General features: G+C 36.8%; 1 protein-coding gene across 1 annotated transcript in view; it reads left to right on the plus strand.

Moving 5' to 3' along the window:
• CTNNA3 (catenin alpha 3) overlaps window positions 1-25,404 on the plus strand; it is a gene marked incomplete at both ends in the record, with an annotated part of 466,214 nt that overhangs the window by 26,090 nt on the left and 414,720 nt on the right. The window contains 2 exons of the mRNA XM_080347591.1: window positions 174-340; window positions 10,441-10,560. Of these exons, the coding sequence (XP_080203717.1) occupies window positions 174-340; window positions 10,441-10,560 (287 nt within the window). The remainder of the gene's footprint in view (window positions 1-173; window positions 341-10,440; window positions 10,561-25,404) is intronic.

Consider the following 25,404-nt stretch of genomic DNA (forward strand, 5'->3'; position numbering starts at 1 on the left):
ATTCTGCATGATCTGTAACAATTGACCTTTATTTCAGGGTATTAGGGCAACAAAAAGATGCCCAATTTATTGACAATACTTGTGATTTGCCAAATAACTGAACGCATTTCAGCTATTTTTTTCCTGAGTGTTGCAATATATAACCCAAGGGAATTTATGTGTTCATTTTGCAGGTCAAGCCTTAAAGGTATCAGCAGAGGCATTCACCAGCGATCCCTGCTATCTGCCGAAGAGGCAGGCTGTGGTCCAAGCAGCACGATCTCTGCTTACAGCTGTCACAAGGCTTCTGATTCTGGCAGATATGGTTGATGTGGCATACTTACTTGAACACTTAACTGTGGTGAGTATAATCGGACTTAACCCATACTCTCTTTAGCCAGAGAAGTGTCTTCTGATGGTATTTTCTGCCTTGAAAATTCTTTTTGTACTTGGAAATTGCAGAGCTTGTGCATGTAGCACCTTGGCAATTGGTAAAAGTTTAGATTCCAGATGAGATATGTAGAACATACCAAAAAATCCATCTTCTAACTCAACATATTTGATCTGGAGAAGCAGATGGTTACCCATACAATTATATTTTAATTTCCTTTTATTTCCTGTTTTCTTACTTGAGTTATTGTATAGCTTTTATACGTGAACCCTTCTTGATATTTGTGGCAGTAGTAGGGAATAATTTATTTGTAGAGAATCTTAAAGGTAGAATTTTATATGGATATTTATGGAGTGAAAGAACTAAGCAGGTAAGTGTCTATCTCTGTATTCAAGTCAATTTGTGAGGGAACAGCTAAAAGGAGAGGGAGGAGATGTGTGAGAGAGGCCTTCAGCAACTTGTACACTGCAGACAGAAAGTCCTAATATTGGCAAAGATTTTTAAAAATTGTACTGTAGAATATATTCTCTAAAAGCCACTTTTTCACTCAAGGGAATAATGTGCTTCAGAAGTACATATCATAATAGTCCTATGTTTTAGGGTCTTTTGTTTTTTCTACTTGGCTCTTGTTATACAGAAGTCAACATAAACTTGAGTTCCTTTAATGTCAGCCATGGTGTCCCATGTGAGCAAGCTTCCTTCCTTTTTAGAACAGTGTGTTTTTTTGTTTTTTTTTTTTTTTTTTTAATATTCCCAGCGTCATGTGTGTTAACTGAATTTCTTCTCTGGCCACTTGCTCCATTCAGTCTGGTGTGTGTCTTCCCTGGGAAGAGCAAGGAATTGGTCTAATTTCTTTCTTTCTTTTTTTTTTTTTCTTTTTCCCCCCCCCTAATATCTTCAGTAGTGTGTGACAGACTGATAAAAATTCAAAGTTCTGCTGATTGCTTCATGTTTCAGGGCAGAGGTAAATAGTCAGTGCCAGCTCTAATAGTGCCTTATGACACAAGAAGACCCACTGACTTAAGGGGGACCATTGTGAAGCAATTTGACTTTGGCGAGAACAGGGAAGTGAAAATTTTGCTCCCAGAGTAGGAACAATATTTCATAATAAAGCAATTTTGTGTGGGTTTCAATGCTGTGTTTGAAACATCCGATGTTGACAAATGTTGGAGATGCATGTAGTCTATAAGAGTATTGTTTTCTGTACATTTTACTTAGACTTTGGACTGTTTTGACTTCTGTGTAATAAAATATTCATACATAAAACAGAATATAATGCTGAAAATACTGAATATTTGTGTCACAAAAATATTGAAATGTGACTTTTGAATTAGAAATAATAGATCAGTCTATTTGGAAGAATTTGATAAAATTGGCAGGAATTTCACTCTGAAATTTCCAAAAGCATACCTTTGTGAACATCAGACTAGCTTTTTTAAAGAATTCACTAATAAAATGGAGATATTGGTCATTTTATGGATTCTGTAGAATCTTCACCAAGCAAAATGTGTATTAGAAGCCAGTATAAGTTCTCAGTGACTGATTGTATTTTGGCACTTCTAGCCTTTTATGGAATTTATGGCCTTAGTGTATGATGGTACAGTGCAAACAGCAAGCTCATTTTAGAGTTGACTGAGAAGATAAAGTACATCACACTGATAACAAAGGTTTTGCTTCTTTAAACAAATAACATTTTTTGAAACAGGGAAGAGTTTAAATAAATAGCTGTCCGTATCTGAGTGTCCATACTTACTTTAGAGTTCAAAGTCTCTAATAAAAAACCTGAGTTTTGAAAAATGTTGTCAGACATAGGGCTATTTCATGTATTGCACTCTGATTCAGAGTGGGATTACCAGCCTCATTTATTATGGTTAGTAGTGCTCAATATTATTTAATTAAGTCAATTAACAGGCTAATGGAATTGCTTGAATTTATTGATCAGAGAACAGCAAGAAGGTAACAAGTTCTAAGAAATTAATTCAAAGTGCACTGTCAGTCTGTCTTTCTCTAATCTATTTCAGATCACACTGAGCCAACATGTTTTATCTGCCTTTTTTCCCGTCTTGTCATGCTTGTAGATTTACTGTTTAAGTCTTCATATTTTTCATGAACACCTCGGACAGCATGATCTTTATTGAATGCTTGCTTAGAGTTATTTAAAACTCTTGCTAGGAAAAAAATATGAGAATGGCTACAGATAAGAAGCAACTTGTGAACCTGGGCCCTGTGGACATAGTGCTGTCTGTTCCTCCCTTCCCTGCAGAGTATTCATCAGCATTAAAAATGTTTTGAGTAGGAGAAAAACAGTATGGTTACATAAAAGAAGAGAAGTAAGTCATCTCAGGCTTACCTATGCTTCAGGTTTAGGGGTTTCGTTTGACTCTCATAACTCTGCTTAAACTAGAATTTGACTTGCTTCCCACATTACTTTCTGCCTGGTTTGGTATTGTGCTATTGGTATTATATGATTTGGTATTGTTGTATTGGTATTATATAATAATTCTAAAATATTATAAAATGGAAGAAGGTCAAAAGAGAATGTAGGCTGCTCAGGGGGTACAGGGCCAAGTTATGAAACTGAAAATGGTCAGAATCAGAGAATCATTTAGTTTGGAAAACACCTTTTAAGATCATAGATTCCAACAGTTATCCTAACACTGCCAAGTTCACCATGAAACCGTGTCCCTAAGTGCCACATCTACACATGTGGCTTGGTGAGCAGCTCTGCTGACTCCCTCAGAACCGGTGGGTGGATCCCATCTGGCCCCATAGACCTGTGCACTTCTCAGTGATGTCACAGGTTGTGGACTATTTCCCCTTGGGCTGTAGGGGCTTCATTCTGCTCCTTTTTCTCTTCTTCCAGCTTGTGGAGCTGTGTACCCCAATGACAACTGGTCTTACTTTTAAAGACTGAGGCAAAGGCGGCATTAAGTACCTCAGCCTTTTTATTATCCTTTGTCACTATATTTCCCCCCCATATCCATTAAAGGATGGAGATTGTCCTTAGCCCTCCTTTTGTTGCTAATGTATTTATAGAACCATTTTTTATTGTCTTTTATGGCAGTAGCCAGATTAGGTTCTACTTTCTTCTCACCTTCCTTTGGTGGGCATGGGTCACTCCCATGGCAAGACGAAGCTCTGAAAAGGAGTGTTAAGAAGATGACAGGAGTCTTTGGGAGAGGAATTCCCTTTTCTTTTGGTTCATACTCATGCTTATTTTCCCATCAACCAGCAGAAATGGATTCTTGCTACCAGTCCGAGGTCAGTTATGGCACATGGGATGGAGCTGTTTGTTATCAGCGTGACAGTGTTTACCATTGCACTCTGCAAATTCTGTGGCAATCTGTTGTGCAATAAATGACAGAGAAAAAACAGCTCCTAAAGAATTACTTCTAAGAGTTGGGCTTCTCAAAGTGAATATCTATTTGAGTGAAACAGGAACCTGGATCTGCTTGGGCTTCGAGTGACACAGGAACCTGGATCTGCTTCCATTCTTGGTATGGTGGTCTCTTGACTGCTGCTTTGTAACTGCCTAATGAGTCCTGGCTTTACAACCCCTAGGGCTTCCCTTGAAACAGCATACTCTTAATGACTCTTCTAAAAAACTGTTGCTAAGGAATGGACTCTCCAGTGACTGCACTTCTGTTCATATAATATCTGGTTTTGGTCTTAGCATGGAAATCATGGAAAAAAAGAATAATATTCTTTTCTTGCCAGTCGGAAACATGGCTTTGAAGGGATTCTAATTAGCCAGCTTCAGGAGCTACTGTTCCAGAATTTCTTTGAAGTCAACAAGCCTGGAGGCTCCTGAACCTGTCTTACCAGAGCACAAGAAAAACAAATGGAATATGGTGGCCATATTTCCAAGAGAAAAACACAATTGCTGGATTAAAAACACACTTAAATGAAAAGGTTTGGAAACAAATCTAATCTTTGATTCCTTGCAGTGCAGAGCCTTCCCTTCTTATTTCTTATTCCCTTCTTATTTCTTATTCCCTTCTTATTTCTTATTCCCTTCTTATTTCTTATTCCCTTCTTATTTCTTATTCCCTTCTTATTTCTTATTCCCTTCTTATTTCTTATTCCCTTCTTATTTCTTATTCCCTTCTTATTTCTTATTCCCTTCTTATTTCTTATTCTAGTTCATTATTCTAGTTCTTATTTCTAGTTCAGTACCTCTCAGCAGATTTGTGTCTGCAATAGATGCTTCAGTGTTGTCTTCATGTGCATTGAAAACTTTGCTGTGACCTCTAATTCTTAGATGTGGGTCAGCTCCCTCAGGAATTTCTAGTTCTCAGGAATTTCCAAGTTTTGCTTCTGCTGCAGGCACCCTGTCTGCCGTCTTTGACTGTTCCCTGTTCTACCCAGTATTCTGGAAGTGTCTCCATGAGCAAGGCATGCTGGATAGGTTTGAGAGAGGATCATTTCCATTGCTTTCAGAGTGTTTGCATGATTTAGAGTACAGCAGAAGCAGACCCTTAGGCTTAGCGGTGTCAGGGCAGATAAATACGCAGTTTTCCTACCTACTGCTCAGCCATAGCCTTTTGAATAAGGTCATGGGTCACAACAGCAAAGGAAAATCATGCCCATCTACTGCTCTCTGGGAAAGAAGAAAAAAAAGGCAAAAGGAGGGAACAGATTGCCCTCTTGAAACTCCTGCTTGGGACCTGGGAGAGAGTTTTGACATCTATTGAAAACGGTGCATGTAGGGGTGAATAGACAGACCTAGGAAGGGGAGATACAAACTTTTATAAACATTTTCAAATTATAAATTAAGAAAAAGAGTTAAGGAAAAGATTCCTAAAGCTGAGAAAAGCTGTCTTAGACAGCCTTGGTATCTGTTTGTATCTCTGAGATGACGAGGGAGAATATAAACAGCAACCTGTTCATTACAGAAACCAAGAGAAAATAGTGATGAAGCAAACTTATCTGGACTCAGTTGGTCCTAAACTTTATACAAACTGTTTGTATAACCCAGGTATTAAGGGGAAGCAGAGTGAAAGAAGTAGGGCTTATTTTGAATGGATAAGGTGTTGTTTAATTAAGTTGGAATTTTACTGGTTTGTGTTAACACAGAATCCTAGAATAGCTATTTTCTCACAAGTATGTATATTCACTAATTGACATTTAACATAGGTTTTGATTTTTTTGTTTTTATTTAAAACAATATCTCCAGGTGACTTAAAATAGTACATTTAGTACAAATTAGTCTTTTGAAGAAGCAGTACATTATTAAAACAATAAAGTATCTTTTAATTAACAGCTTCCTTTTGTCAGAATGGAAATAAAACTTGCTTCTCAGCCTTAATTCAATTCCTATTAATCCCTATGAAAATAAAGAGAAATATTTCAGAAATGGAAAAAAAGAATTCAGTTATCTTTTCCTGCCTTGCACCATGGAAGATTATAGTATTGATATTATAAAAGACAAATACTCTTTCACTTCTGCAGCTCTAGACAAAATAGAAAAGAACCATTTTTTATTGTTGAATATCAGGCTGTCTCTTTGCAGCATTAGTCTCAATCTGAACCAAGGATGTAGAGGGACACCTAGTCAAGAATGTGCAGCAGGCCATTTGATTTCATCACCCTTATAACGTAGCTAGAGTCCCAGGAAAATGGCATTAAACATATGTGGTTTGTCAAATAACATCATTCACAAACTGAAGCAGCAGTATCTGCTGCCTCCTATACCTCTTTCTGTTTATATGGAGATTGTAAGGTTATTACCAGGAACAAGATTTTGTACTCTGTATTTAATGATGTCTCCTCCCACATATTCGAATTGTAAGCAATGAAGTACTTTGCCTGGCATATTTATAATCTCATATTTTTGTGGCCTGGCCTCCTGTTTAACTGACAAGCCATTTATTTTCATGGCCTCTGTGTAGGCTTCCAGGCTTGTTAAGGACATCCCATTAAACCCGGAGAGAATTTGATCCACCTCAGACCAAACAAGCTCAAACTTGCTAGTGCACAAGCTGTTTCCTTGGGATTCCATAAAGGATGCTGTGAAGTGCAGCTGCAAAGTGACGTTATTGAAATGTAATAGTTAAACTAGGCTTTTAAAATCAGCCAGTAACTGCCTTTAATATCATTACTTATTGCGCAAATACTCAGAAGTTAGTTTGCTTGCAACATCTGAACATGGTAGCAACACTGAACAGTGAACTTAACCTTCTACATAAAGATGCAGAGTTAAGCTACAACATGATGAAACTTTTAAATCTTTATTAAATTGGATAGACTTTTGAATGAAGATAGAACATAGTACATTTTAACTTAAGCAGTATCAAAGATTTTGTATGGTTTCCTTTTGAAACATTACATATCCACATTATGCCTCAGCTTCTTCTTGAATGCAGTGCTTCATTTCCATTAGATATGACAGAAGAGCAGAGATTCCACTGTTCCTGAAAACAGGTAGATGGATAGTGGAGAAAAAAACAAAAATGACAAACAAGCCCACAAACAAACAAAACCCCAACAACAACAGAAGGGTACATCAGGAACTTACAAAGACATCAGAGGGTTCTCAGCTTTTATAAACAGCTTTACTGCAGGAGAAACTTCAGTCAGAGCTCCCGTCTCTTCTTTGACATTACAATGAATAAGCTGGCATACCAAAAGAAATTTAATCCTGATACTTACAGTTATACTTACTAATTAGATAGAACCATGATCATTATCTTAGAGGAGGTTGCAGAATTTCACCATACTAGTCTGGGGCATCACACTTATGAAGAGGCCATATTAATAACACTCTTCTGGCCCATCCACATTTGAGATCTTTCAGAGTTCTGAAGGCATTTGTTGTTTCAAGATGCCTAAAATGGGTCTGTGAGAGGTGTTCCGCTTAGTTTGAGACCCATCCTTGTTGGTTTCCAGTCAGATAAGCAGGCAACATTCATTCAGCAACATCTTGACAATGCCTATTCAGGACATAGTGTCTGGTGTGTTATCCACCTTGCATGTTTTAGTGCCAGGGTGCTTGACTCTGGTTTTGCAGTTGTTGATTTTTTTAATTGTGAAAGTAATGTTGTAATGTTCATGAATGTAAGGTAATGATCTTGTGTTTTGAAAAGTTATAAAGTTGTCTATAAAATATCTGTGCTATGAAGTTATCAACAGTAACTTGACAAACAGAAGCAGCTCTTCAGAATTGTTGAAATACTGGTATTATCTACTTGTGGTTCAGCTTTCCTCAGAGGAAAATTCAGTTCAGGTAGTTACCCCGTAATGCCTCAGAGAGTAATAGTAGTAAAGAAATGCTCAACTTCCAGAAACTATGTACAAAGTACTTTGGAAAAGTGACAGGCAAATAAGAGCTTTTGTGGATCTCTTATGATTATTTACATTTGGTTATTTGTGACAGAGAGGAAAAAAAATAAGTTCTGGTGTGCTAGTATTTCTTTTAATCTATAGACAGTAGAAGTGATAATCAGAGAAGTTTTTATGCCATTCACCTAAAAATGGTGGTTCACACTGATAGCAGAATGTTGCAGGAAGATCCAGATGTGGTTTTATGTTTAAAACATGTTCTGATAACCTTTGCATGCCTGGACACATTTTTCTGATTTCCTGTTGATGGCAGTGAAAAGAGCATATGTATGTTTTCTTAAAATTGCTTGTTTGTTTTTTAATTCCACTTGAGTTAAGTTTTTTTAAAAGTGCTTTTCCCTTGCCTCTAAAGACAGATTTCTTCTAAGTGTATGTCCTGGCCATTGCCCATCTATTTTATTACAGTTACACATTTGGTTTTTGTTTACTCATACACACATGCTGGTTCACATACCTGTTTCCAGAGAGCCAAATGAATTATTTATGTTTGGGTTGCTTCAGGACATATGGAAGTGAATGAGCTTGCTAGTAGAGTTCCTGCCAAAGGAAGATTTGAAGCTATGGGATTAAGTACATCTTTAAGAAGATGATGATTCTACAACTGTATTGTATCTGACATGTTGATGATTAAAAAAAAAAAAAGCTCAAGACAAGACAGTACTTTATGTCCACTTAGTTTAGGAATCATTAGAAACCTTTTCCCTGTATTATTCTATCCCATAACAGGGTGCAGCAGCTTTGTGGTAATTTCTGGAAAAGTGTGTCATGGTTTGGAGCTGAGGGTGTATGATGAGCTTGTACAGATAAATTATGAGCAGTTTCTTACTTATAAGGAGAGAGCACTATTGGATAGCTTTTGGTCAGCTTAAACTGTACTTGGGTCTTACCTGCAGGTGTTGTAATTGCTTCCACCTGTCAAGGATACTCTTGAGTGGGAGTTGGTGAAAGCGAGCATTGCAAATTCAAGGCTTTCAGAGCAATTCTGGAGCAGAGATAAAATCTGAAAACAACAGATCCTACAAAAGGTGAAAGGCAGTGAAGTCAAACAGAAAAGACTAGAGAGTCTTGTGGTTTTGTCTTAGCGTTTATGTTCTGTCACCCATGTTGTCACAGAATTCAGTGAGAAAGCTTTCTTTTATTCTTTTGGTATAAACATTTCAAATGCCACTAGAAAGTCTCCAGTTAACCTCTAGTGGTGCAGAATGAGGCATAGTAAGATAAATTACAAGTAGATATAAACACTGCCTTAACTTGCTTCTTGGGTATGAGAGCAGTGAGACTGAAATAAAAGCTGCAGTGTGGCAAACAAGAAGTGCTAACTTGTCTGAAGATTCCAGGATGTATCTGTCTGTTGTAAATCATCATCTGAAAGCCACTGCAGCTGCTTATTGTCCACAGAGAGGAATGACCTAGTGGCTGTTGAACAGCGTACACAATGGGCTGGCTCTCAGTCAAATGCCCAATGAGCCCCAGTGTGGAGCAGTCTATGGCCATGGTCAGCACTAGCTGTCAATTCTATTGTCAGCTTTTGAAAGAGGGACTGAAGATGAGTGGACTTGTTTTTTTGTGTGGTGGTTGTGTTGTTGTTTTTTTTTTTTTTTTCTTATGGTTCATTTTTCCAATTCAATTAATGTAGCTTTACCAAAGATCTAGAGAAATGTGCACTGTAGTTTCTACTCAAGTATTTGATTTTCCAGAACTGATGGGAAAGCACTCCTTTGTTCTTTTGCTTCATTTCTTGGACATCAGTACCACATGCAAGCTCACAATAGGTATTTCATCTACAGGGCCTGTAATTGTAGCAAGCTAAGTCAGTATTTTGGATGGATTTAGGAAGCATGTAGTTCTTCCTGATTATATCAGTGTAAATAAATGTTTATGGAGTTGCTTCTGGTGGTAATTACTGTGATAAAAAATATTTCTAAACTACTTACAGCTTTATAGCTGTCACAGGCTTGTGAGATGAAGAATATTTAAAGATGGGGAAACAAAGTCAAAGGAGAAGGTTTATGATTTCCTAAAGGCAACAAGGAAGCTGTAGCTCCTGCTCTTCTTTTGCACAGATCTTAGCCTTTCTTTTGCAGTTTCTGGCAGCTGGGTTGCTATTGTTCATCTCTTTGAAAAATACTGGTACTATTTTTAATAATAGAGTATGCATGAAAGAAGTTTTAAATTTAAAAGTAAGATCTGTGACAAAGTATAATTAACATTTTTCATAACTTGCATACAGTATGTGAGCATGTGTTGCCCAAAGTGAGTGTCCGGTCTTGCAAATTACTCTGAAGTAAATTAACTTGGAAAGGAGTACCCTGTTATATATAAGATGTGCTGTTACGCTTGATAGAATTAGGAGTTCATGGCCTGTATAAAGTTGCATATGCTTTTATTAGTTGAGAAAAAAACGATATGAATATATTCCATTCTGTAACATGGCATAGAAGAAGAGTAACCATTAGAGATTGTGTTGATCACTAGTGTTTTGTCTTATGCAAGACTGTATGAAGTTGCAGGATTTATTTTAGTTAAACAGGGCGTAGGTACTATACTTTGAATTCTGAGACTGATGTTAAAACTAAATTAGGAATGTCTAGAAGGTGGTATACTCAAGAGGTGACACAACTCCATGACATTAGTATTTAGTAGAATAAAATCCTAATACACTGAATAATACAGCAACTGTGTAAATGACATGGGTTTTTTTTGTTTTCTTGTTTGTTTTTCAATCACAGTTTCAAAGGACATTTGAATCTCTAAGAAATGTATCCAGTAAATCTGATCTACAGAAAACCTACCAAAAGTTTCAAAAAGATCTGGAAAATCTTGATTATTTGGCTTTCAAACGTCAGCAGGTAAGAACATGGAAGCTTGGTAGGAAGACACGGAATAGTGGGCATAAATATGGTGGATTGTAAAACTGATGTGTTTGATGGAGTTATTGTTCTGTCAGTAGGGTTTTATGCTTTGTGTCATGTCATCAGGTAAGCCAGTAGGAGGGGTGACAATTCCATTTAATGCGTATGATGTTGGACAGCATAGTTTTTGACTTCTCAACAAAGAGAAAGGTAAAACAAGAAAGACATAACTGACTATTAAACTTTGTATTAACACATAACATTTTTAAAAAAACAAACCCTAAAATGCATAAAAGTACTGCTTGGATTTTTTGACTTGAAACGTGAACTAAATCCACATAGGTTAATGGAATCAGATTTTGACTGTACATTCAAACCACTAATTTTTTCTTCTTCAGAAATGAATTTACAAGGCTAAATTGCTTGAAACTTTGAAGTGCATGTGGTCCTTGACTAGTGCTTGCAAGATCAAGGTTATATCAAATTGTTAATATGTACTTAATGTTGGACATACTTTCTGTTACTTACACATGGCTTCTGTGAAAATGTCAGCTTTCATAATAGGTCTTCATGTTTTTGTGTTCTTGGTAAAATAAGACTTTGCCTCTTTCAGAGCACACTGATGAAATGCTTTAACATGTGAGGATTATTTTGTTTTTTATTTTTCTGAATTCAGTCGCTTGGTGTCAGTGTTGTCAAACACTTCCTTTGCTTGGCAGCAGATCACTTACAGTTGTTTATATCAGGTAATTGATTAGATAGTTAAAAATTAGGAAAGGGCTCAGGGACAGATGGTATCTGAACAGGTAAATATTTGATTCTTGAGATAGGGAGGTCGGGGAGCAATTGACTTGGGAGAGTTTCAGTCTGGTGGGAGCTGTTATTCTGGTAGCAGTGGAGCATAATTCGTTGTGCCCTTTGACATGGGGCTGCCAGCAACCAAAAGACAATGTTTTAACTGGCAACTAATGTGGGTTTATGTTATCTGATCTCATAATTACATCAAACGTAATAAATGTCACATCTGTGAGGGACTGGAGAGTGTTTCCAAGCCAGGGAAGTGTAAATTCTATAATTAATTCTCAGGCTGTCATCACACTTTCATTCGGAGTAGTTTTTTCTAGTCTGAATTCTCACTCTTGACTTGGCAAATTTCCTTGTTATTTCAAATTATCTATGTGTGGTTCTCTAGCAGACTCTGAATATGCTTCAATAACATACTTCACCTTGAACAGGGCATCTTTTCTCCTCTTTTCAGATCTTCACTACCCATCCCGTCTCAATACTTTGCACTTTGAAGCCACTTGGAGAATCTCAACATCCTTGTTTAATATCAGACATACATCTATCTCCCCATGCTGTTTCTGTTCTATATTTAACTGTGCTGGCAGAAGCTTTTGCATTTGAAGGTACTAAAGGTGCATTAGGTGCAAAATCACTTCCTACTTTCAATCACAGAACAGGAGATAGGCTGTTCTATCTTCTGTTCTGTGACTGAATCTTTCTTAAATGTTATACAATACCATTAAGAAAATAAACTAGGCAAAGATTGAAATTATTAAGAAAAAAAAACAACAACAAAAAAACCACAACAGCCCCCAAACCAAAAGCAAATGAGGGAGAGTAGAGATGTTTTTTATGTCATGGTTAATTTGGATTGTATACCTGATCCCCGTAGTTTTATGGTTTTCTCGAGTAGTGTTTTGATGCTGAGACTTTTCATCTCAGTAGAACTTGCTGGAGAATCTGCAGTGAGGATTTTGAAAAGCTGCTGTTGTAGAAAATGCTTTGAATTGTGTCCTACTTTGAAAAGGAAGTGTTCTCTCTGTGAAAAGATTAAGATTTGGTTTGTTTACTGCGTGAAAATCACAGACCTGGTTTGGGACCAAAACTGTTCTGAGTTTGTGACTTTTTTATCTGAGTTAATGGAATGAACACATTTAATTGATAACAATTTATGTGCTCCTTTACTAGATTAAAGGACTATTCGTAAGGCCAGTGGCAAAATGTTGAGTCACTACCATCTGTTTGGAGACAAACAATTGTATACAATATGAATATGAATCAGTTAATGGTAAAGTAAATGTGTTATGTAGTCAAAGTAATGAATATTGCTTTCAAGTAAAATATGGTTATCTTTGTTTTTTAGACATGAGACATAAGTGCAATATAGCAAGTTAATTCTTCAGTGGTGGAGCTTGCAGGACAGATGGAAAATGAAAACGGTGCTTTTTAAAAGATGTTTGAACTGACCTGTGTTGACTCTGATTTATAAATATAGACCAAACTTCTGTGAGTGGTAGAAGTATACAAGAGTCAAACATGTTTGGGATGATGGTTTATATTAAGTTGTTTTTAACTGGCATTTTTCAGAATAGGGTAGAAGCTCTTGAGTTTTCAGATAGCGAGCAGATTGCCAACAGAAATGTCTCCTTAAAATGGGCAGTGAGGCCAAGAATTCATTTCTGGCTCTCTTTATACAAAACCCCCAAAGTTGTTAGCATATGTTGATCAAGCTGCTCAGAGCTTTCAGATAGATTCTAATTTTGCAAATAGGCTGAGCGTGCATATGAGCTGGAGTGGAACTGGAATGGCACTGGTCAGGGTGCCTAAATTTTTTGGTGGTTACAGAGGAGGAAGATGGGATGTTCTTGGAGTTGGAGACTTCAGTGTTGCAAAGCTGAGCTATATGGATGACATCTAGTATTGTGATCAAGAAACCTGAATGATGCTCTTCATCATTCTTCTGTGTCTCAAACATAATGTGAAGTATTGAATTGCATCTATATGCCAGGTCTAGTTACTGTTGCTGTCTGTGATGAACTCCCACTGTATGCAAGTCTGCTGCCAAATCTATTGCTGCGTGTCAGAGCTTTCCTTCTTACTGTTGGTTAGTGGAACACACATCTCCATCTCTACACGCTTGCCATACTTTTCCAAGAGACGTGGCTTATTAGCCAAGTTAGTTGAAAGTATGTTTATTCAGGCCAGATGAAGATAAAACAGAGACAAAACACTTACACTGAAGGGTGGAATGTAGGCTGACCCCTTGCAAGTGTCGCTCAATGATGTAGGTGAAGAAATGCCCAGGATCTGCTCAGGGTCAGATTGTGGTTGCTTGGCTGGCCAAGCTGAGTGCTGGCTACTTCATGTTCCTGTACTGTTCGTTCTTCCCATTCTGACATTTGTGTAACCCTGCACAGAGATCCTTTAGTGTGCTAAAGTGACTTAGAATTACTTGCTTTTTGGTGATTTCCTTATGTTGTTATTCAGTTGTGCACTTAGCACTCTACCCCTTCTGGATGGATGCCACTTCATCTGTATAACTTGCAGTGACCTGTTCTTTCTGTGTGCTTCTAGGGTTGGGTTGCATCCACTAGAGAAATTTGTTTGGGCGGAGAGTATAAATTTACAGCCAGTCTGCCATTTTTAAGCCTTCCAGAAGATACATGTTTCCAGGAAATGTAATTTTTCTTTCCTGTCTGAGAGATAGTCTGGCAATTCCTTTCCATTGAAACAAGTTTTTAACCTCCTCGATACTGTCTGTCATCTCTGAAATTTGACTAAAAAAGAATAACTCCATGCCACAATGAGCAGTAAAACTATTCTCTTGCTCTGTGATGTATTGGAATGTTTCCAATACAAGTTAAGTAAGCTTTACATTGTGCATTGTTTTTTATCAACCTAACTATTAACATATCTGCAATATGAATATTTGGAAGGGAAATGAGACAGGACAAAATGGAAAAGCACTTTGGGATAAGAGCTGGTTCAGTGATCGCAACACTCTTCTTGGGTGCTTCCTTTTTTCTCATGTGGGACCTTATTTCTGTTGAAGGGATGTTGTCCATGTGTTGTTGAGCTGAAAACAGTACTGGTTTAAGGCCATTCACTATAATGATCTTATTGTAAGGTCATTTCAGGAGTGTTGGGCAACAGCTACAATAAAAATGGAATTATAATCAGATTCAGTGATATTTAGCACCTGTCAAAACAAAAAATTATTGCTGCTGCTGTTCGTAGTGTTAGCAATGCCGACTGTAACTCAAACACAATTAGTTTTTGCTTAGAAGTATCCATCAATGTGGTAATCTAACATTTGCAACAGAACTCTAGTATGTGAACATCCATAAAAGCAGTATCCTGTTGTAAATATATGCTATTTTAAGGTTTACTTATTTGATTTTGATTGTATGCCCTCAAGTTAATAGTGTGTTAAAGGAGTGAATCTACGTGAAGCCATTTTGGTTCTTCCATTTATAACCTTTCTGGGATTACTTCCTGATGATCATTATGTTTAGAAATGTTTTAAGCAGTTATGTTAGAAACTGAAGGAGTTAAGGGGTGCATTAAAGACATTTGTGGGGCACACTTTGCTTATGGGAAATAATGCTTTCAGGAAATGGAGCAGAGCCCTTAACCTGTTTTATTTCAGAGCAACCCATCGTCATCATTGCCGCAGTTGTCTTCATGACCATACAGGTCCAATTTACATTTTAACATTCTTAATTTTGGAATGAACCTTGTTCATACAGTCCAATGGCATTTGTCTGTATTAAAATGGAATAAGTGGACTTGTATTCTCTACCTTTGATTGTTCAGTTTGCTTTTTAAGATGGCATTGTGTTGAGCATTAGATTTGTTCACTAAAGTGCTCTACTCCAGAAACTGGAGCCAAATTTTCAAAAGCGATTATCACCTATCAACTGGCAGGTTTATTGTGTGACAAACACTTCAAAAAATATGCTGAAAGTTGAATGGAGTTCAGGGTAGAGATGAACTATTTGTTGTCTAGAAAACAAGCATTATGATGGAAAACTTAAGGAGCTCAGTCATTGTAACTTATCTGAAAAAGGTTATGGCTTGAAAATACCACAAAGAGAGGTACTTAACTAAACCTTTATTCTAGTACACAGAAGTATGACACAGTCCAGTGGATGAAAGTCAGAAAAGTTCAAACTGGAAAGCAAATGAATGTTTTTGACAAGTAACTGCTGAGATGACTTAGTTAAGAGATGCAGTACATTTTAATCACTGCTGGTAGCCTTTATATCCGTAATCCATGCCTTTCTAAAACATGTGAACTAAGATGCAAATTAAAGGGCAGGAATTATTATGGAAATTTTTAAGGCTTGTGCTATTCAATGAATGTGAATGAGAATTCTTTTCTTTTTCTTCCCTCCCCACCCCAACTCCCCCAACTTGAGAAGAATGACAGTACGTTTGGTTGGATATTTTGAGGGGAAAGGCAGATTTATACCTTTTGAATTGCCATCCTCAATTAATAAATGAGCGAGTTTGGTACCAGTCTGCCACTGTCTGTTCTTCTGCAGGGTTGGATGCGTTGAGGTCTTTTTTAGGAATTTTCAAACAAGCCTAGCATTTCATTTCAGAGAAATTTTAGGTTCGTATAGGCGTTTGATTGCCATAGACTTTTCTGAAAATGCCTTATTTCCTTTTCTTTTTAGTCACACACATTAGAAACTATAAAATGAGAGTATAAGTTGTATTTCCAGTATTCTAGTTTCTTATCTCTGCTTGGCATAAGATAACTATCTATCATATTATTGTGTAATTAAAATAATTGATTTACACATTCATTTAAAAAAGCAAACAACAAATGAGTCTTACTGGCTGAGTGAAAAATTATGAAAATTCTGTTTTAAGCCACCTGACATTTCTTGGTGGTTCCATGGTTAGAGTGCTGTCATTTAGTCATTGCTTCTGTGTGTCCATGTGGTTTACTGAATGGATGAAGAGGTTTTCCTTTCCCCTGCCCACCTGAAGTGCTGATACTCCTCAGTTTACAATTTTTAAGTTTTATATTCAGGGTGGTGGGTTGGAAGTATCCCTTGTGAACTTTGGCACTGCATGCACCATGGTTTTACAGCTCAGCTCTTCAATTGCATTTCTCTCAATGTATTGCTGAATCTTACATGATTTTAAGCTGCAAGCAGTTCGTATCTCCATGTGTGCAATTTTTCTTTCTGTGCTTGGAAGCCAGACCTCTGAGAAAAAGTCATGCCTTTTCCATTTGAAGGAAGGAGAAATCAAATGGCAAGGCAAAAAAAGATACATGGTAGGGAATTTCTTTTAAAAAAACCCAACTGTTTGGTAGCTTCTGTGTTGTATGGTGGGTTTTTTTTTGTTCTTTTGTTTTGGTTTGTTTTTTTCTTCCCATTTTTTGTTTCGGGTGTTTTGGGGGCCTGGGGGGGTGGTTGTGTGTGTGTGGTTCATGCTATGGAGATCTGGTGTGCTCGCTGTGGAGCTGCATGAGGAGCAGGAGGAAGGTTATGCTGGTCTTCTCATAGATACGGTTTTTACTTGTAGAAATCAGAACAGCAGAAATAGGTAAAATAAACCAGAAACCTTAGGGTGAAACCAGGAAGTATAGTTGCATCTGAGTGCCTGATGCTTGTTCTGTGGTTAATGCCAAAGCTGCCTCATGCTGTCAGCTTCAGAATCCAGCCTGATGCTAGTCAGTGTGATGAAGGACTAACAAGAAGTTGATTTTTAGTAAATAATTGTAAGTGTCACTATAAAGGGGTACTCTGATTTTAAAAAGGTATTGGAATTTCTGCTGAAAGTATTAACTGACAAAGTTAGCCCTAATCAAAGATATGGGAAAGTAAAAGATAGTTTCTTTCAGATAGCATCTGTTCTACTGACAGGGGTGTCGTTGCTGAACCTTTCTACTGCAGCTTAATTTCTAACCCCAGTGGTTCACGGTGTGACTGTTGTAACTGCCTGCAACATCAGTGAGCATATTGTGGATGAAGCAATGTGATGCATAAAGTAGGAGCTTGTGTAGCAGAGTAGAATTTTTAATTATGGAAAAGCGGTCGCATGAGAGACTACTGAGCACAACCGCTCCTTTACAAGCCAGCATTTTGACTTATTTCTCTTTGGATTTTATATCAAGAAAATACAGTGCAAATTTTGGATGATGCAGAGATTCAAAGTGGAAACATTCAGTACTTGAAAGAGAAGCGATGTGATTTAGAACTAATTTGATTAAGCCTGTGAACATTATTCCTTCAGGCTTTCCTAAGGCAAACCTATTGCTAACTTTAAGGTGGTATGGGATTTTCTTGAGCAAAGACAGTAAGATCAGGTTCTCTATCCTAATGATTAAGATTTTTAAAGAAAAAGGTATTCCCTCAGCTGCTGAAGATGCAGTGACGTTAACTAGATTTAGGTGCATATGTTGAGAATCTAGGATTAGAGAGTGGTTTGCTAAAGTGCCCTTGCACTTACTTGCCCTTATTTCAGTGATAACTTCTCTAGTCTAAATAATTCAAGTTCCTCACACTTGCAAGGAAGGCACAAATAAAGAGCATCTGATATGGAGGAATAACTGTGGGTGGGATGGGTACAGCGCTCTAAGGTAGATGATAAGATTTAGCTGAGAGTAAAAGTGAAATAATGAATCTGTGTATTAAAATGCACAAAGGAATAATTCTGTGCTGAAGAGCCTAGACTCTTTGAAATGGCAGTCATTAGCTGTGACATTTCTGGTACAGATAGCTACCGGAGTTGGATTTTTTTATTAAAAATTACATTTGGGTAAATATACAATTTTTCCTAAGAGCATGAGATGGACAGACTGACTGACTTGTATCCAAAAATAGAATTTGCTCTAAGTTCAGATTGAAGTTCCTATTCTGTTTGATTTGTGAGGCTTAAAGCAACATGATCTAGTGAGTCTGGTATTTGTAATTCTGTGTAATCTGTATCCTGGCTTGACAAAGGTTTTTCAAAGTGCTTCATTTTCTGGTCTACTGCAAAATGAAGAAAAATCTTGAAATCTCTGGGATGATTTTAGAATTATAAGTGGTCATCAGCACTTCTGATGAAAAAATGCAGTAGAAATCAATATGTTGCTGCATTAACATTATGTCTAGTGATCCAAGATATGTTAATTACTTTAAACAGATTATTTTCAAAAATTTGGATTGAAACGAACTAAAGACAAGGTTCTTTATACACCGGCCTGTTAACTGTAAAACTGTAACAGCACTGGAGGTAATCGCTTTGGTAGAATTCAGCCAACCACCAAGAGAGGTTCCAGTCTTTGACTTTAAAGACAAATTTTCGTACCTCCAAATGCTGATATCAGTCACCTTTTACTGTGGACTTTGGAAATGAACACATTTAAACTGTTCTGACATGCTCTATTATTTTATACAACTCCAAAGAACTGCAGACCACTCCACTATCTTTTCAGAAAGTCATCTGAGTTTGCTTTCTGCTGCTAATAGACATGGCAGCTCGAGTTCAGCTGGTGGTTCCTGGGCAGTCAGTGTGTCTGCACCCTGGGATATCTCCTGTGGTTCCTTGGCAGTTTCTGTAGCTGAAGAGACACCACCTTGCCTGAAAAAAAGGGAGACAACACGGAGCAATGGCTGTAGACTCCTGCTTGGTTCAGAATGCAGGGTTAATTCAGGTACTATTTCTGTACAGATCCAAACTTGTGCTGCTGTTGTTGCAGTGAGAGGCACATTTTTCTCTGGGCGCACAGTGCATCAGATGGCTGACGGTGGTTTGCCTCTGGACTGATCTGCTGGGCTCCTCTGAGTCCCTTATGCACATCCAGGATACACACAGAAGCTGTATTTCTGAGTGGATTGTCTTATCTACTTTATGATCCAAATCTCAACTGTAATGCAGATTTTGTCATCTGTACCCAATCAGCTTCTTAGATGCAAATTCTCTTCATAACAGACAATGAGTCATAAATTTTAAGAAAAAACTTTGGGTGAGTTTATAGGGCATAATAAGATAATCCTTGTGTTAGCCAAATGGCTTTGAAGTATACAAAGTTTTTGAGAATAATTGGAAATGGTGAGAGAGCAGTGTTTTGAGAAACATATCTGAACTGAGTATACTTCAAGTTTATATTATATATTTTCTGATTAATGGAAGCTCCTTTGAATAGAGGATGACTTTTTACTAAACTTCTATATTGAGGAAATAATCAAGGATCATAAACTATCCACTTTGCAGGGGACTTCTTTTATACTGTCTTCCCTGCTTCCAATTAATAGTCTGTTTTGTCCAATGTCTCTGTTACAATCAGTATCAATAGATCTTTGTAACCCAGGTGTTCTATGGAGACTGTTTTGGGAACTACCACATTGGGTTCTCTGCCTTCCATTTTATTTTATTGACTTCAGTACTGAGTTTCTATATTCTGAGTTGACTTTATTTATACTGGTTTAAATGTGAAGTAGTTTCAGGAAGTTAATAGTGTTATAAACTTACAGCAGTATAGCTAAGGTCAGAATCTATTCTAATTGGACAAGAGCAATTTCAGTAAATTAAGTGTTTTGAAACTAAATTGCTTGCCTCTCACTTTGAGGTCTGGCTTTGTTCGCTACCAGCACACAATTCTTGTGAATTGTATTCAGAATGAACATTAAGAAGACACAGCAGTATTACTGTTACTGTATAATTCACTTTGAGATAATGGAAAAACTTTTAAAAATTGTCTTTCTTTGGTGGCACAGGTAGACTTATTCCACTGAACCTTTCTATGCAGAGATTACCAAGATGGTGTGTGTGTGCCTGTTGTTTGTCTGTTTTTCTTTTGGCGTATATGTAGTTGTATTTTTTTTTTCCTTCCTGAATAGTTTTCTGACATTTAAAAGAGTCCAAAGAACAGTAGAATCAAGAGGGCTCTATAATAATTCTACATGTTTTAACTCTCTAAAATAAAAATTATTTGAAATGTTCTAGAAGATATCAAACTTTTTTCTTTTCCCTATTTATTTTCATTAGTCTTCCTTTTTCATAAATAATGTTTTTCCTGAAATTCTTTGTGGTAATTTCCATTAATCATACTTAGTCTTATTGCTAGGGAATTTATCAGTAGTAAGCTTTGCATGGACTAATGTAAACTTAACCAATACACAGCTGTGAGCAGCACGTCTTGTCTCCTTTGCAAATCAGTATGAACTTCATTAATATATCCTGTACTTTTGGAACATATAATAACCTGCTAGAGAAAATAATAGAATATCCTGTGTGTTCAGGAGTGAGTAGGCGTAGAAACCAGGAAAAAATGGACTTGATAGGTGAGTCTGAATTGCTTTGTTTCCTCTATTGATCTTTTCCTGTTTCCAGATACACAGACAAGACAGACACAAGTAAATTTATTGAAACCTGCAAGAATTTTGCCGTAGAAAGGGGCTTATAACAGTTGGTTAAAAAAACCCTCTACATGGTCATAGAGGAAGAAATGTAGTACTTTGAATTGCTATGAACTGCTCAGTAGCATCAGTGAATCCAAGTGACATGGGAAGAGAGAGTAAAAAAGAATTGAAAGTACAAAGAAAAGACAAAGTGCAAACTCAGACTTGATCACAATGTTTGTTTGTGGTTCTTTCTCCTTCTAGTTATTCTGACCATTAAATGTGATCTGATCTTTAACATGTTCCAAAAGGACAGACCTAATTTCAATTGTAACATGCTTTGGAATTGGGTCCATCTCTTTGAAACACCCTGTACTTTTTCACGTATATATGTGAAACTACCTGAAAATTAATGGGATTGCTTGTTGGAGACATTTTGATGTATAAACTTTCCTACTTTACAGAACTCCTGTTAGAGAGGAAAACCTTAAGGAGGAAAAAGAAGCAGCACTAATATGGGGAGGGAAGATAGATGAGAGACAATCACAGGAATTCTTTCTTTTAAATGCTATTTTGGGGCAACTCAAAGTGTGCCTGTGGATATGGAAGTTTGTGTGTATTTTCTTTGGTTGTCAATAAAAGCCATTTGCATTAGAAAAGTCTAAAACATAAGAAAAGTCTAAAGGCTTGAAAGCTCACATGTTTTTGATGATGTTTACATCAGACTTCACTTGCAGCAAATAAAAGTGCTAAGCTCTTCTCCATAGACCTGGTCCTATATTTATGCTGGACAATTTTAACCTTGAGCTCTGCCATTAGACAACGTCCCTGCACTCAGAAAATTTGTCTCTGAAGACCTGCTCTTGGCTCTCCAACAAGATGGAAAAATTGGCTTACCAAAATCATTTGTTTGCACTCCTGATAGCACTAGGACTAATGATTTTCACCTGAAAGAGAGCTATTAGGGTTCTTTTGGGTGCAACAGTACTAGAGAGAAACGCAAAGGTCTGGCAAGAGAAAACTATTTGTAGGCTACAGAACACAAAACTTACTCATATAAAGCAACAGTGATCTCATATGCTAGAGAGCTGGTTGATAATTTTCTGTTAAATTCCAATTGTCACCAAAATCAGTAGTATTTCTAGTTTTCAAACTTTTTTCTATTTCAGGTCTTTTACTCAGTGTAGCAATGGTGGGAGTAAATCCAAAGTGCTACTTTTTTGCTCTTAAAAGAACAAGGGGAGTGAAGCTAAATACATTAACAGAGTTAATTGAAAACTGCCTGAGAGCAGGATATGAGCAGCAACAAAGCACTTCTGTTATAACTTCATCAGTTACAGAAGACATCTTAAAAATATTTAAAATCTAGCAGGTCAGTTCACAGCTTCAAAGTGATTTCCTGTTACTGTCACATACTACATGTACTTGCAATGAAAATGGAGCACAAGGATGCCTTAACAAAGAACACTAGTTCTTTGTAGTTTCTAGGTTCATATATCATATGTGAAATTTGTTAAAGTGACTTCTCTGATTTTCACCACTTAAATACAATTTACAGATTCTATCTGTGAACAGAATGCAACTTAGAGCTCAAGAACAGACACTGCTGGTGATTTTTTTTTTTAGAATTTATTCTTTTCTTTTCTTTTCTTTTCTTTTCTTTTCTTTTCTTTTCTTTTCTTTTCTTTTCTTTTCTTTTCTTTTCTTTTCTTTTCTTTTCTTTTCTTTTCTTTTCTTTTCTTTTCTTTTCTTTTCTTTTCTTTTCTTTTCTTTTCTTTTCTTTTCTTTTCTTTTTTTCTTTTCTTTTCCCATTTACCAGTCTGTTGCTGGGCAAGCTGCTTAGCATTGCCAGTAACGTGTCAAACCAAAGCTGATTTTTGTTGCTATTGAGCTACCCATAACATAGAGATCTAGGTGAGGGAAAGTAAAATATACAAAAGAAAAAGATACCAACCAGCATGAGTCTTCTGCTGCCACTATGAGAACCAGCTATTACGTGTTACTCTCTCCTCTCAGTAAATCACTGCACCGAAGGCTGTAAGAAAATGAAATATATTACAGTTCCATCTTATTTCTTGTATGAATGTGGTTGTGCTAAAATGAATGTTCTCACTGCTGAATGAGAAAAACAATCACAAGCCTAGATGTCTCTGAAGATAAAATAGAGGTACATTACCCTGTGGAATGTACAGCTGAAAAATCTGCTGTATTCTGAGAATTAATATATGAACATATAAACTCTGTAGAGATCTAATACCCCTAAATAAGCCAACAGTTTTGTCACTAATGAACTGAAAACACATTTTTCTTGTATATATGTTAGCCAGGTATTTAATGTTGGAGTCATCTGATAGGAGAAAAATGTTCCATCTGTAAATTAAGAGGTTCTTGTGGAATTGCATTTCAAGAGCATCAAATTGACTAAATTCAAGCTATTAAGACATGGAGACTTTATTTCTTAAACTGTGGCATTCAGCTGAATTCAGTACAGCTAAAGATGTATTATGAGGGGAAAAAAAAGGAGTAGACGGTATTCAGAACTTGCAGAAAGTCAGAAATGAAGGAACAATCAAGCACTTACTAAAACTTGAATTAAGCAAGTTAGATTTATGTTGAATGTTAGGCTTGTCATACTGATATCAACTAGTCTAAAGAAAGTAGTGGGCCCTGAGAGCTTCTTAAATTCATAACAACATTCTATTTTAATAGTTCTCCTTGAAAAATATTTGACACATACTGTTCCTTAGACTCAGATCTATCTCATTCCTACAGATGGCAAAGATCTGGTCCTTTGGAGTTCATGCAGATATGTTGTTTTAAGGCAAGTTGCAGAATACTAGCTATATTGAAAATTGTGCTCCTTAAAGCTGGCAGTACATTTGTTCAGTGATCTAAATGTGGTTAAGTGCATTTGTTTGGGAGGACCTGCATTACACCTTAATTTTTTTACAGGTGTCATTCATGACTGAATGTTGGTACATTAATGTTAGACTGTTTTGTTTTGCTTTAATGCACTTGGAGTGTATTTAAGAGCTTCTTGTTGTCATCCTCCTCTCTGGAAGGGCTCCAAATACTTTGTAAGACTATATGAGACTTCTATAAATTAACAGTAAGGAAGTAAAAATATATATTAATCCTATAAACGGGGGTTGAGGAATGAGTATTATTTCAATTTTGTTTGGATTTTTTTTGACATCATGGAGCATACAGTAACTAACACCCTGAGTAGAGTGACAATCCACATTACAATTAAACAAAAGAGAGGAAAACAGCAATCTTAAGATAGAAGACTAGAGCAGCTAAAGAAAAAAAATCTAGAAGCCTATTGCAGATGAGAACATCATATATTTTGGATGGAGTTTTTACTGTCCCTGTCAAATTCCCCCCAGCTAACTCAGTTTAGGCCAGTGTGTTTACAGCATGAATTACAGACAGAGGCTTGTAATATACAAACTTGAAACCACTTCTTCAGATAAATGTTACAACAGAGTACCAAGATTCAAATGTTTTGCAGCATTTAGGATATAGTCATTTGTTCACAACAATACACACTCTAAGTACTTAGTGACATTTGTATAGCCTTTGGTTTGTAACCCTGATATATGTACATGGGTAAAAAGAGTTGATAGCTTCCTAGTAGAGCGAACCAGAGATGTTTGTGCTCTGGAGATGCTTCCAGGTCTCTCTCTGGTTCTAGGGTTTACTCTGATTCCAGTTATTTCTTCTAGAGTTTACCAGCTTCAACTTCACCCCTTAACAAGTATCTGCCAGCCATTTGCGCCACCCACTCCAGTTGTGCATTTGATTTTCCTGTGCTGGCATGTGGTAGTGCCATTCTGCCAGACGAGCTGGGAGTTCTCATCCTGGAATGGTTTCAGTGATAGGATCAGTACATTTGTGGCTTGTTTTTTTTAATGAGACAAAGTAATTAGTTTTGTACCGGCCTCTGACATTTTCAGAATGTGTCTGCTGCACAGCAGGTCATTGTGATAGTGTGCATGCTTGTTCTAGCTTCTTCTATGTGAACATTATGGGATCTTTGTTTAGGAGAACAGAGAAAAGCACCTTTCTTTTTCTATGCAACTTGTGTATTGTATTTAGTTACACAGTTTTGACTTTCTCTCTATGTTCCTGTTGAGTTAAAATGACAAAAACCATTATTGGGTTTACTTGCCCACTGCAGAAGTCTGTGTCCATGTAGTCATACTTTAGAGCTACTTGCAGTGAAACTTAAATTTATTTAATGAAGTGTCCCGATTGCCCTTGATACAATGTAGAAAGGACTTTTGCTTTTTTCTGAATTGACATGGCTATTTAAATGTGAGTGGTTTGTAACTTGGGAGCACATGTTTGGTTTGTGTGGGTGAGTGATTTGGGAGAAAGGGTTCATGCTTGTATGTTTTTAAACTGCATCGTTCATACAGTAAAGATGGCAAAACAAGTATATTTATATGATTAAAGTATCACAAGGGAGTGCGGTGTTTTGTAAATGAAAGATTAATCTTTTACTAGAGTCATCTGCTTGCTTGTAAGAAAGTGATTGTGTCTTCATTTTTATGAGAACTATGTGAAACTTGGAAGTTGTAGTGGTGCTGCTTCTTGAGACTAAATTTGGTTGTCAGATGTTAAACCATTTGTGACTTTTATTTTTCCATATTGACTCTAGAGTTTGTTGAGACTGAAGTATGCCTGTGTCCTGGAACTGAAT

This window comes from Nesoenas mayeri, assembly GCF_963082525.1.
Source record: "Nesoenas mayeri genome assembly, chromosome: 7".
Classification (NCBI taxonomy): Eukaryota; Metazoa; Chordata; class Aves; order Columbiformes; family Columbidae; genus Nesoenas; species Nesoenas mayeri.